The following is a 14,242-nucleotide window of genomic DNA, read 5'->3' on the forward strand; positions in this document are numbered from 1 at the left end:
CCATATCATTGTATAGTGCTGTGAAATGATGTACGTTCTATATGTTTTCTAAACAGATAACAATTTTGAAAAGCAGATATTTTCATCAACATTGGAATACTTTGGAATTTTTTATCGTGCTTATTGGAATCGTTGATATATTTTGTATATACTTTGTCAGATTGAGACCAGACCACTTGGTTCTTATTCAGTTTACAGTAATAATAGGTTATTTCAGAATAATTAGATTTATTCCTCTTATCAAGGTAAAACTTCAAATTTTAAAATACTTTTTTTTTCTATACTATTTGTCGAATGAATTAAGAAACCTCACTATTTTGAAAGAAATGAGGGAGGGAGCTGTCTTTTCTCCTGGAACCCTCTCTTTATAGGTATCTGCATGGTTCACTCTCTCACTCCCTTCAAGTCATTGCTCAAATCTCACCTTCTCATGGAGAAGTTCTTCCCTGACCTTCTTTTACGCTACGTAAAATGTCAACCTGCCGTCCGTACTCCCAGCGTGTTCCACCCATCTCTCTGATCCCCCTCCACTTGCTTAAATTTTAATTTTTCTGCATAACGCTTATCACTTTTTTGCTGTTTGTTATATGTGCTTTCCACAAGGTAGGGATCTTTGTTTTGGTCACTGATGTAACCTGTGGCTCCAGAATGGTACCTAGTATATAGTGAGTACTTAATAAGTTATGTATTGAATGAATAAATGAAAACAGTGGTGCCCCTTGCAGCAGGATAACCCAGAAACAAGTTCTCCAAGTTTTAGTAAAATTTGCTCATAAAGCCCTAACTGTGCAGAAGCATAAAAATATTTACCCTAGAGCCCACACTACGTACATAGCCCACTGCCTATGAAGTTCAGTTTTACTGTGGCCTTCAATCTCCTTAACAATGACCATTTCTTCTTTTCGTGGCTCTGGTTTTGATTCTGAAGGTAGATCTTCAGATTTTCAGTCTCGTTCTTAAGCCTCCTTTCTCTTTCCAATGCAGTTGCATTATATAAGCTTTTAACTTGGGTGCTTTAGATGATTTCACTTGCCACTCCATATTTTTGAGTTGCTTAATTCTTATTACATCAAATAAGTCTGTTAGTATGTATTGAAGTTATAGAGGCTTAATATGAAAAAACATTGCTGTAAACCCTGATGGCAAAAGGCATGCATTAGAATCCTCCATCTAGTCCCCGTTCTCCAAGCAATTTTATAGTGATCTTTAAGGCAAAATCATCTGAATGCCCAGACTTGTGCTTGTTGACTTCCTTTTTTTGTTCCTTCCTTGATTCTATATTAATGTTACCAAACTTTAGTGTTCATAAGAATGACTCTACAGAGTTGTATGCACAATTTATTTATGATTTTTTCCTTATGAGCTGAGTTTAGAGCGAAGTGTCGACATAAGGTATAACCCACCATAATACAAACGACTCTAGAAATGAGGATATGTAGAATGAGGCTAAGTCTTAATGTGGAAGGTAGAGGCGTCTTTAGATAATCAGTTTTTATACAGGGATCTTATGCAGATGAATGTAAAATAATTATTTTAGAAGGAATACTTTGTGAAAAGTCTCTCTGAGTGAAATAAAGATTTAAAGATGTGTTATTGTGGAAGTCAACCCTATTTAAAGTGTGAACTAGTTGCTATTTCTGTTTAACATGCTCTGACAAGTCCCAGTGGAGTGTATTTAAGTAAATATAGTCATGATTAGCTTTTGTTTACTGAACAGTTACTATGTTCCGGAACTGTGCAGACCACTTTACTTACATTATCTAGTTAAATTGTTATAAGAGCCCTGTGAAGTAGGTGTCACCACTCTATCAAGTTAGGTGTCCTAATAGCCAGTCTCAGCAGAGTGTGGCTTTCAAAAGAAACAAATCTGTATTGGAAAACTTTGAAGAATATTGGAGACCTTTACTTCAGATAGGCCCAGGGGGTGCCAGTGCATCATGGAATAAAACTTTATAAAAATCCTCTTTAATATGTCTCCCTCTGCCCAAAGTTTCACAACCAGAATAACAGTTTAAAAAAAATCTGTCCCTTCTCTACTCTTGTGACTCCTTCTCTGTGATGTTCTTTTCCTGGTCACATCTTCCTCTTGTGTTATCTGGCCCCTCACCATCCTCCCTGTGCTCTGATGTGCATCTGTCTCTGTGATTCACTGCATTGCTCATGAGGGCCACTCCACTGGAATTCTGGTACTTAGGTATTATTATCCTCATTGAACAGATGAGGACACTAAGTCCTTGGAGTCACTAAGTAACTTGCTCAAGGTCACAGAGCTGGTGAGTAGCAGAGCTGGTATTTGAACCCAGGGAGGTTTATATTTAAAAATTCCACTTTCCTCAGTCACTGCACTCTCCTTCCTCAGCTTATAATTTGAGAAATTTAGAGCTAAGGAGGATCTCAGATACCCTAAGGTCCTTATCTTACAAGTGGAGAAACTGAGGTGTAGAGAGATTTATTCAGTTGGTTACTATTACCCAGGTTATTGGGGTGACCTCTCTTGTCTCCTGAAAACTGGTGATATGGAGAATGAGGGAAAGCGCAGGGTAGGGATTTCCCCTTAAAGCTACAGAACAGTTATTCATTGAGCTTTCATTTCTTTAGAGTGGCTCTCAAACTTGAGTGTGCATAGAATCACCTGGAGGACTTGTTAAAGCACCGATTTTGGGGCCCATCCCCAGAGTTTCTGATTCAGCATGTCTGGAGTGGGGCCTGAGAATTTGTGTTTCAGCAATGGCGTCACATTTGTGTTTCTAACAAGCTTGTTAGAAATGACACTTTGAGAACATCTGCCTTAGAGGGTGCTTTTCCTCATTAAATTTTCAGTTTTTTTCTCTCCATTATTCCAGGTACTAATACCACTGCTGATGAATATTGTAGATGTGCAGATCAAAAAGCGCCTCAGCTTGATGTATAGTATTACAAAAGGCTATGTCAAAAGTCAAGAGGATGCCAAATTTTTAATAAAACAAATTTCTAGCCGAGAATCAATAACTCAGGTGAGAGACAAGCACTGGTCATTTGGGGAAAACATCACTTAGGTGTCTTGATTTCTTTTAAGACCATTTCTGCATGTATTTGACCCAACAGATAAATTATATCAAGTGAAAGGGATTCTGTTGTTTATTATGTGATACGAGGTGCTGCAGAGAACAGTCTCTGCTCTTTAAATTTCAGCTATGATTATCAAACTCATTTATGATCTTCAGAGAAGAAAATCTATTTGTTTTTATTTTCTGAGTGCAGACTAGAGATTCTGTCTGTCTTTGTAACACTCTCGAAGGGTAGGACACTTGAAATAGGCTTCATGTAGGAAATGAGACGTGAACAAGGCTTTAAGGAAAGGGTAGGTCTGAAGTGGCGGGGGGGGGGGGGGGGAAGAGAAAAAAGAAAACTTCAAATGCTGGTACTGAGGAGTGCATAAGTGGTAGTATTTATTATTATTATTTTTTATCATTCAAGATCCTCCTCATTTCCAGGCAGTATGAGGTAAGTACCAAATGGGAGATGAGGACATAAGCACATTAGGAAATCATAGGTGGAATGAATCACCTCCTAACCAGCTTCCCTCACACCAGTCTGTCCACTTCAGGCCCCTCTGCAACTTAGCAGAGTCATGTTCCTAAAAGGGCTATTTTAACTTTCATATATGATTTTCTGCTTCAGAGTATTCAATTCCATGGCCTAAGAGGTAAGGTCTTTGAATATACACACACAGACACACACACAGAACACTTATGGTAAAAAATATTCATGCATAATTTTTCAACTTGGAAATAACATAATAAAAGAAATACAATTATCCCTCTCAGCCCTCCACTCTACCATCTCCCAGAGACAGCCCCAAAGCCACCACTCCTGGCACTATTAGGCAATAATAATTTTAATAATATGCATATGTATTAAATTCTTTTTTTTGGAATTTTATTTATTTTTTATACAGCAGGTTCTTATTAGTCATCAGTTTTATACACATCAGTGTATACATGTCAGTCCCAATCGCCCAATTCATCACACCCCCACCCCCGCCCCCCACCGCTTTCCCCCCTTGGTGTCCATACGTTTGTTTTCTACATCTGTAGCTCAATTTCTTCCCTGCAAACTGGTTCATCTGTACCATTTTTCTAGGTTCCACGTATATGCGTTAGTATACGATATTTGTTTTTCTCTTTCTGACTTACTTCACTCTGTATGACAGTCTCTAGATGCATCCACGTTTCTACAAATGACCCAATTTCGTTTCTTTTCATGGCTGAGTAATATTCCACTGTATATATGTACCACATCTTCTTAATCCATTCGTCTGTTGATGGGCATTTAGGTTGCTTCCATGACGTGGCTATTGTAAATAGTGCTGCAATGAACATTGGGGCGCGTGTGTCTTTTTGAATTATGGTTTTCTCTGGGTACATGTGCAGTAGTGGGATTGCTGGATCATATGGTAATTCTATTTTTAGCTCTTTAAGGAACCTCCATACTGTTCTCCATAGTGGCTGTATCACTTTACATTCCCACCAACAGTGCAAGAGGGTGCCCTTTTCCCCACACCCTCTCCAGCATTTGTTGTTTGTAGATTTTCTGATGATGCCTCTTCTAACTGGTGTGAGATGGTACCTCACTGTAGTTTTGATTTGCATTTCTCAAATAATTAGTGATGTTGAGCAGCTTTTCATGTTCTTCTTGGCCATCTGTATGTCTTCTTTGGAGAAATGTCTATTTAGGTCTTCTGCCCATTTTTGGATTGGGTTGTTTGTTTTTTTAATATTGAGCTGCATGAGCTGTTTATATATTTTGGAGATAAATCCTTCATCCATTGATTCATTTGCAAATATTACCTCCCATTCTGAGGGGTGTTTTTCGTCTTGTTTGTGGTTTCCTTTGCTGTGCAAAAGCTTTGAAGTTGCATTAGGTCCCATTTGATTATTTTTATTTTTATTTCCATACTCTAGGAGGTGGATCAAAAAAGATATTGCTGTGATTTATGTCAAAGGGTGTTCTTCCTATGTTTTCCTCTAAGAGTTTTATAGTGTCCAGTCTTACATTTAGGTCTCTAATCCATTTTGAGTTTAATTTTGTATGGTGTTAGGGAGTGTTCTAATTTCATTTTTTTACATGTAGCTGTCCAGTTTTCCCAGCACCACTTATTGAAGGACTGTCTTTTCTCCATTGTATATCCTTGCCTCCTTTGTCATAGATTAGTTGACCATAGGTGCGTGAGTTTATCTCTGGGCTTTCTATCTTGTTCCATTGATCTATATTTCTGTTTTTGTGCCAGTACCATATTGTCTTGATTTCTGTAGCTTTGTAGTATAGTCTGAAGTCAGAGAGTCTGATTCCTCCAGCTCCGTTTTTTTCCCTCAAGACTGCTTTGGCTATTCGGGGTCTTTTGTGTCTCCATACAAATTTTAAGATTTTTTGTTCTCGTTCCATAAAAAATGCCATTGGTAATTTGATATGGATTGCACTGAATCTGTAGATTGCTTTGGGTAGTATAGTCATTTTCAAAATAGTGATTCTTCTAATCCAAGAACGTGGTATATCTCTCCATCTGTTGATAATCATCTTTAATTGCTTTCATCAGTGTCTTACAGATTTCTGCATACAGGTCTTTTGTCTCCTTAGGTAGGTTTATTCCTAGGTATTTTATTCTTTTAGTTGCAGTGGTAAATGGGATTGTTTCCTTAATTTGTCTTTCAGATTTTTCATCATTAGTGTATAGGAATGCCAGAGATTTCTGTGCATTAATTTTGTATCCTGCAACTTTACCAGATTCATTGATTAGCTCTAGCAGTTTTCTGGTGGCATCTTTAGGATTCTCTATGTATAGTATCATGTCATCTGCAAACAGTGACAGTTTTACTTCTTCTTTTCCAATTTGTATTCCTTTTATTTCTTTGTCTTCTCTGATTGCCGTGGCTAGGATTTCCAAAACTATGTTGAATAATAGTGGTGAGAGAGGACATCCTTGTCTTGTTCCTGATCTTAGAGGAAATGCTTTCAGATTTTCACCATTGAGAATGATGTTTGCTGTGGGTTTGTCGTATATGGCCTTTATTATGTTGAAGTAGGTTCCCTCTATGCCCACTTTCTGGAGAGTTTTTTTATCATAAATGGGTGTTGAATTTTGTCAAAAGCTTTTTCTGCATCTATTGAGATGATCATATGGTTTTTTTTCTTCAATTTGTTAATATGGTGTATCACATTGATTTGCGTATATTGAAGAACCCTTGCGTCCCTGGGATAAATCCCACTTGATCACGGTGTATGATCCTATTAATGTGTTGTTGGATTCTGTTTGCTAGTATTTTGTTGAGGATTTTTGCATCTATATTCATCAGTGATATTGGTCTGTAATTTCTTTTTTTGTAGTATCTTTGTCTAGTTTTGGTGTCAGGGTGATGGTGGCCTCATAGAATGAGTTTGGGAGTGTTCCTTATTCCGCAGTTTTTTGGAAGAGTTTTAGAAGGGTGGGTGTTAGCTCTTCTCTAAATGTTTGATAGAATTCACCTGTGAAGCCATCTGGTCCTGGACTTTTGTTTGTTGGAAGATTTTTAATCACAGTTTCCATTGCATTATTTGTGATTGGTCTGTTCATATTTTCTGTTTCTTTCTGGTTCAGTCTTGGAAGGTTATATCTTTCTAAGAATTTGTCCATTTCTTCCAGGTTGTCCATTTTATAGGCATAGAGTTGCTTGTAGTACTCTCTTAGGATGCTTTGTATTTCTGCGGTGTCTCTTGTAACGTCTCCTTTTTCATTTCTAATTTTATTGATTGGAGTCCTCTCCCTCTTTTTCTTGATGAGTCTGGCTAATGGTTTATCAATTTTGCTTATCTTCTCAAAGAACCAGTTTTTAGTTTTATTCATCTTTGCTGTTGTTTTCTTTGTTTCCATTTCATTTATTTCTGCTCTGATCTTGATGATTCCTTTCCTTCTGCTAACTTTGGGGTTTTTTTGTTCTTCTTTCTCTACTTCCTTTAAGTGTAAGGTTAGATTGTTAATTTGAGATTTTTCTTGTTTCTTGAGGTAGGATTTTATAGCTGTAAACTTCCCTCTTAGAACTGCTTTTGCTGCATCCTGCAGGTTTTGGATCGTTGTGTTTTCATTGTCATTTGTCTCTAGGTAATTTTTGATTTCCTCTTTGATTTCTTCAGTGATCATTTGGTTATTTAGTAACGTATTGTTTAGCCTCCATGTGTTTGTGTTTTTTACGGTTTTTTCCCTGTAATTCATTTCTAATCTCATAGCGTTGTGGTCAGAAAAGATGCTTCATATGATTTCAGTTTTCTTAAATTTACTGAGGCTTGATTTGTGACCCAAGATGTGATCTGTCCTGGAGAATGTTCCATGTGCACTTGAGAAGAAAGTGTAATCTGCTGTTTTTGGATGGAATGTCCTATAACTATCAATTAAATCTATCTGGTCTATCGTGTCATTTAAACCTTCTGTTTCTTATTTATTTTCATTTTGGATGATCTGTCCATTGGTGTAAGTGAGGTGTTAAAGTCCCCCACTATTATTATGTTACTGTCGATTTCCTCTTTTATAGCTGTTAGCAGTCGCCTTATGTATTGAGGTGCTCTTATGTTGGGTGCATATATATTTATAATTGTTATATCTTCTTCTTGGATTGATCCCTTGATCATTATGTAGTCCCCTTCCTTGTCTCTTGTAACGTTCTTTATTTTAAAGTCTATTGTGTCTGATATGAGTATTGCTACTCCAGCTTTCTTTTGATTTCCATCTGCATGGAATATCTTTTTCCATCCCTTCACTTTCAGTCTGTTTGTGTCCCTAGGTCTGAAGTGGATCTCTTGTGGACAGCGTATATATGGGTCTTGTTTTTGTATCCATTCAGCAAGCCTGTGTCTTTTGGTTGGAGCATTTAATCCATTCATGTTTAAGGTAATTATCGATATGTATGTTCCTATGACCATTTTCTTAGTTGTTTTGGGTTTGTTTTTGTAGGTCCTTTTCTTCTCTTGTGTTTCCCACTTAGAGAAGTTCCTTTAGCATTTGTTGCAGAATTGGTTTGGTGGTGCTGAATTCTCTTAGCTTTTGCTTGTCTGTAAAGCTTTTGATTTCTCCATCGAATCTGAATGAGATTCTTGCCAGTTAGAGTAATCTTGGTTGTAGGTTCTTCCCTTTCATCACTTTAAGTATATCATGCCACTCCCTTCTGGCTTGCAGAGTTTCTGCTGAGAATTCAGCTGTTAACCTTATGGGGGTTCCCTGGTATGTTATTTTTCATTTTTCCCTTGCTGCTTTCAATAATTTTTCTTTGTCTTTAATTTTTGCCAATTTGATTACTGTGTGTCTCGGTGTGTTTCTCCTTGGGTTTATCCTGTATGGGACTTGCTGTGCTTCCTGGACTTGGGTGGCTATTTCCTTTCCTATGTTAGGGAAGTTTTCTACTCTAATCTCTTCACATATTTCCTCGGGGCCTTTCTCTCTCTCTTCTCCTTCTGGGACCCCTATAATGCGGATGTTGTTGCGTTTAATGTTGTCCCAGAGGTCTCTTAGGCTGTCTTCATTTCTTTTCATTGTTTTTTCTTTATTCTGTTCCACAGGAGTGAATTCCACCATTCTGTCTTCCAGGTCATTTATCCATTCTTCTGCCTCAGTTATTGTGCTATTGATTCCTTCTAGTGTAGTTTTCATTTCAGTTATTGTATTGTTCATCTTTGTTTGTTTGTTCTTTAATTCTTCTAGTTCTTTGTTAAACGTTTCTTGCATCTTCTCGATCTTTGCCTCCGTTCTTTTTCTGAGGTCCTGGATCATCTTCGCTATCATTATTCTGAATTCTTTTTTTGGAAGGTTGCCTATCTCCACATCATTTAGCTGTTTTTCTGTGGTTTTATCTTGTTCCTTCATCTGGTACATAGCCCTCTGCCTTTTCATCTTGTCTGTGTTTCTGTGAATGTGGTTTTTGTTCCACAGGCTGCAGGATTGTTGTTCTTGCTTCTGCTGTCTGCCCTCTGGTGGATCTAATTCTTGATTTATTATTTCTAAACAGCCTTTATTTACTCTTTGCTGTGCAATATATAAGATGAATATACATTCATGTCCTTTAACCTTTTCTTTTTCTCTCTTAAAATTTTGGAGCTATTATTTTTACAGGTTTATAACATTTACCTTCTATGCTGTAAGTATAATTGTCTTCATTCTTTTCAGTAAATGACTCTATACATGGAAAACCAAAAAACAGCCTCTACTTTATGATTATATAAATATTATGATTGTATAAATGTTATTCACTCTAGAACCTATCATTTGATTGAATCCATAAGAAAGGAAATATGATCCTGTCATTAAACCTTTTGTACTTGAAGGAGACTTCTCTATGAAGCAGCAAATGAATTAATTTTTTTAACAATACCTTCCTTCTCTTTAGGTTATATTCCTCAGCCACTCTTTCTGGAGTCTCATGTGAGCTCCCTTTTTACTTTCCTTTCTATTATGCTGGATTATGTCCAAAAGAAATTTTTTCCATACGTACAAAAAATTTTCCCTAAGTCCAAAATTCTTTTTGTTTTGATTTTTATTTTAATAGTTTTACTCTCCAAAACCGTTTTCCTGAAGTCATTGCCCCTCTCTCTTCAGCATTGCTGATACAAGACTGATTTTACTTTTGCTTTTGTTGGTGACTTTTTCCCTCATTCTTTAAACTAAAGCCTTTGGGATTTTCTTTTTATCCTTGGAGTTCTGAAATTTCACCAAGATATGTCTACGTGTGATTTTTTTTTAAAATTTGTCCCATTCAGCACATGGTGGAGCCTTTATAATCTGAAGATTACCATCCTCCTTCCATTACTTCTTTGATTATTTTCTCCCCTCTGTGGTTTCTATTTTCTCCTTTTGGCACTCTTTTAAAGAGTTTTGAATATCTGCGTTTAGTCCCTCTTTCAACTTTCCTCATAACTTTCAACTCTTTCCTCTTTGCATTGAGAACCCCCTGTTTGATTTTCCAGGTTCCTAAGTTAGTCTTTATCTGTGTCTATTCTGTTATTCAGCCCATCTGTTAACCTTTTTTTTTTGACAAATACTTTTTTCAAGCAATGAAGAACTTTGATTGCTTCTTTTTCATAGTAACTGTTTCTTTTATGTTTTGAAAAGAATGTGATATTCTCTTGAACCTCTTTATTTTAAGAATATCTGTTTCCTGTATCAGTTCTGCTTCTTTGAGGTTCATTGTTCTATATGTTGTGTTTGGTTCTTATCTTTCATTCAGTTTTTCCACCCAGTGTTTGGTTATTTGGGGTGATATTTTCATATATGTAGATGAAAGTCTAAATTGAGTAGTAGCAATAGCTAAAGGGTGTTTTCTCAGCCCAAGTGAGACTCCTGAGTTTTAATCCAAGAATGAATTTAAATCCTGATTACTGAAGCCCTAGATCTTATAATTGTGTGCATAAAAACAAAATCAGGGTGGGCTGGGGGTTATGTCTTCCGGTTGTTATGCCTGTTTTTTGTGATGACTATTGGTTGCCTCAGGTTCTCAGCCAAGAAAGAGAACCTCTTTCTTTATCAAATTCAGGAGAGGGAGAGGCTGTGAAGACACCTAATTTAATGTTTTAATTTTTCATTTCTAAAATACATAAAAGATATATTGTTAAATATCTTTAGCATTTAAGATTTCTTTTTTATAATCAGGTACCACTATAGGAAGAGTATACCCGAATTTTAGGAAGACATCTGACATCTTATATGATATCCTTATAGACTGGATAGAGAAATATTATCTAGATATATCACAGGAGTATTGATTATTGGATCAAATATTAATGTGCAACAGAATTCTATCCTGTTGATTTACTTAGAATATTGGAGAAGAGACTTAAAAGAACTACTGAAAGTTTAGGTTGATCTATATTAGAAAGAACATAAAGCTATTCATAGGAGAAAATATTTCAGAAACAGGAAGAGGAGAGAAGAAAAACAAGAGCCAGTGGGGGAAGTTAAGAATGTGTTTTGAGGAGTTTGGGTGAAGGCGTAGTGATTTGGGGGCAGAGATTTGCCTGGAAGTGTAAGACATGAAAAGAATTCCCCTTTGGCATTTTTAAAGGAGACTTCAGTAAACATTTAAATGTCTTATTGAGATGTGTTTAGATATCAGACTAGTGTTTATTCTGAAAGTGAATCGGTTCAAGAAACTGGCCAGTGGCAGCTCACCTTTAGAGAAGTCACATGTATGTCTAGGCTTTCAGGGTTATTTTCTCTTTGTGGGCAGGAGTCGGTTCCTAATGGTGTCTTATGCAACATCATTCTGTGGCAGTTTTACAGAGCTGGTAGTATGAAGGGGGCTTAGCTGCTGTCTATGAACTGTTGCAAGCAGGGCTGGAGCACAGTATGTGGGTGTCATGTGCAGGCTAGTAATTTGGTACCTTCCCATTGCTGATTCAGTGTTATCAAGTGAAAAGAAACAATTTAATAAAAATTGTATACTCAGGGAATTCCCTAGCAGTCCAGTAGTTAGGACTCCGTGCTTTCACTGCCAGGGGTACGGGTTCCATCCCTGGTTGGGGAACTAAGATCCCGCAAGATGTGCGGTGACAAAAAAAAAAAAAAAATTGTATACTTCATTCTTATATCCAGAATGAGTGATTAATGTGACTTCTCTAAACAAAACAACACACACTTAATTTTAACTGCTTAAACTTTAGATAACAAACCAGTTGTTCCTTGTAAATAGGAAGATACCATGCATAATTTGGGTGCAGAATTTCAGCCATCTGTACCTGACCATCCTAGAGAACTGTCAGTTGTTTAGTCCCAGAGCTGTTGATGTGGCCAAGCGGAAGCTCCAGAAGGACTCAAACCTAGAGGGCAAGCTCCATGTAGAGCCATGCCTGGGACATGGTGGGAATTGGACAAATACCTATTGCATGAATGAACAGAGATTGGTTAGTCCAGAGTGGACCTCTTTCTTCAGTTATGTCAGGAGTTATCTGTAGGAAACATGACCTACTTGACACCATATTTTCTCATTATTCCACTCGTTTTTGCACTCCCGATAGACTGGCTCCCCAAACAGCTTCTCTGTTGGCCACCCTCTCGTGGCACGCTATCTATGAGAATTCTCCTTGATGCACAGTGGAGTGTACACTAGTCTTTTCTAAGAAATATTAGGCACAGTAGTTATGTAAGCTACTACACAACATCCATTGCACTATGAGTGTGAGCCTGGGGAAAGCAGCAGAATTGACAGAGAGGGAAGATTTGAGCTAAATATCTCCCCCAAACGCTAATCTAAGTGAGATTTCTTCTACTGTACTTCTTTTTTATTGTAATTTTATTTATTTAATTTATTTACTTTTGGCTGCGTTGGGTCTTCGTTGCTGCACGCCGCCTTTCTCTAGTTGCGGTGAGCGGGGGCTACTCTTCATTGTGGTGCGCAGGCTTCTCATTGGGGTGGCTTCTCTTGTAGTGGAGCACGGGCGCTAGGCACGTGGGCTTCAGTAGTTGTGGCTTGCAGGCTCTATAGCACAGGCTCAGTAGTTGTAGTGCACGGGCTTAGTTGCTCCGTGGCATGTGGGATCTTCCTGGACCAGGGCCTGAACCTGTGTCCCCTGCATTGGCAGGCGGATTCTTAACCACTGCACTACCAGGGAAGCCCCTACCATACTTCTTTTTCTCAGGTTTTAAAGCCAGTAATGCACTTGGTGTAATTAGAAATTAATGTGCTTCTTAACTTCTCACAGAAATTATATGAAATTTTGGAAGCCAACAAACGAGATGCTGTCAAAGAACTAGGTAAGTAGTTGGAATATCTAATTTCCTGAAGTCACACCTTATCATCCCATAATTTAACCAAAGGAAGACAAGTTCATGCTTTCATTCAGTCATTCACTCATTCATTTATTCGTTCAGTAAGCATTTTTTGAACCCATTTAATGGGCCAGGTGTACATAAAGTGGTGAGAAGTGTGAGCATGTCAATAGATAATTGCAGAAAGTTAGAGGAGTTCTATTATTTGCTACGGAAGCATAAAAGAAAAAATGAAGAGCGCAGAAAGTGTATTAAGGTGGCAAGATCAGATTCCTTAAGGGAGTGGTCCCCAACCTTTTTGGCACCAGGGACCAGTTTCTTGGAAAACAATTTTTCCACAGGCGGTGGGTGGGGGGATGGTTTCAGGATGATTCAAGCACATTACATTTATTGTGCACTTTATTTCTATTATTATTACATTGTGTTGCTTATGTCCAGTCTACTCCGTAATCTCATTTTGGTGGCTGTCACTGCAGAAAACCCTGCTTCACAAAGATAGGATGTTGGAAATGGAAGCAGGCCTTTCAGTGCTTTTGTGGCAATCTCAGGGTATTCCACCTTGACTTTAATACGGAACATATGGAGATTTGAAGTTGTCTCAAGCATACTTTTAAGGCCACCGTCATTTGCATCCTCAAGCAGTTGATCCTCTTCTAGCACGGACAAAGTCGATTCACCTGGCTTATTCACAAATGGGTCACAGATCCATTCCTTCCCAGTTCGGGGGTCTTTTTTGGTTGGGAAGTAATGCTCAAACTCTTTTGAAAGCTGAGGTAGGTGATCATGCACCAGCTGGGAGAGAGAAGGCCCTGGCTCAGTCTCTTTCAAAATCTCTTCTAATGTTTAAAACATGTCAAAAATCCCAGTGTTCCCTTATCTCCCCCATAATTCCAGTTTGGCTTTGAATGCAGCCACTTTATCTGTTGACTTGAACACAGTTGTCGTTCTCCCCTGAAGTGACAGATTGAGTTCGTTGAGCAGGTTGAATATGTCACACAAGTAAGCAAGTTTTGCGACCCATTCTGTGTCACTGAAATATGCTGCCGGTGGTGACTGTTTTTCTAAAAGAAATCTCTGGAGTGGCTCTTGTAATTCAGAAACTCTGGCCAGTGATCTACCTTTAGAAAGCCATCTCACTTCTGTGTATAAGAGAAGACATGTGTGCTCTGCGTCCATCTCCTCACAGAGCTGTGCGAACAGACATGAGTTAAGGACATGTACTTTAATGTAGTTGATAATTTTAATCATATCCTACAAAACGTTGTTAAGTTCAGGTGACATTTTTCGGCTAGCCAGCATTTCTCCATGGATGACACAGTGCGTAGACTCACATTCAGAAGCGACCTCTTTGACCCAAGTAGTGAAACCAGAAAGATGTGTAGTCATGGCAGCTGTTCCATCCGTGCATATACTGACACAAAACGACCAATTCAGTTTTTCTGATATGTTGTCTTTTTTTTTTTTTTTTTTTTTTTTTTTTTG

The 14,242-nt window shown here is 37.8% G+C and overlaps 1 protein-coding gene across 1 annotated transcript in view; it reads left to right on the forward strand.

Annotated features, from left to right (window-relative positions):
* Positions 1 to 14,242, forward strand: part of SLC9C2 (solute carrier family 9 member C2 (putative)) — a 92,814-nt gene that overhangs the window by 42,463 nt on the left and 36,109 nt on the right. The window contains exons 17-19 of the mRNA XM_007446770.1: positions 57 to 245; positions 2,844 to 2,993; positions 12,694 to 12,745. Coding sequence (XP_007446832.1) covers positions 57 to 245; positions 2,844 to 2,993; positions 12,694 to 12,745 — 391 coding nt within the window. The remainder of the gene's footprint in view (positions 1 to 56; positions 246 to 2,843; positions 2,994 to 12,693; positions 12,746 to 14,242) is intronic.

This window comes from Lipotes vexillifer, unplaced genomic scaffold (genome assembly GCF_000442215.2).
Source record: "Lipotes vexillifer unplaced genomic scaffold, Lipotes_vexillifer_v1.1 scaffold685, whole genome shotgun sequence".
Classification (NCBI taxonomy): Eukaryota; Metazoa; Chordata; class Mammalia; order Artiodactyla; family Lipotidae; genus Lipotes; species Lipotes vexillifer.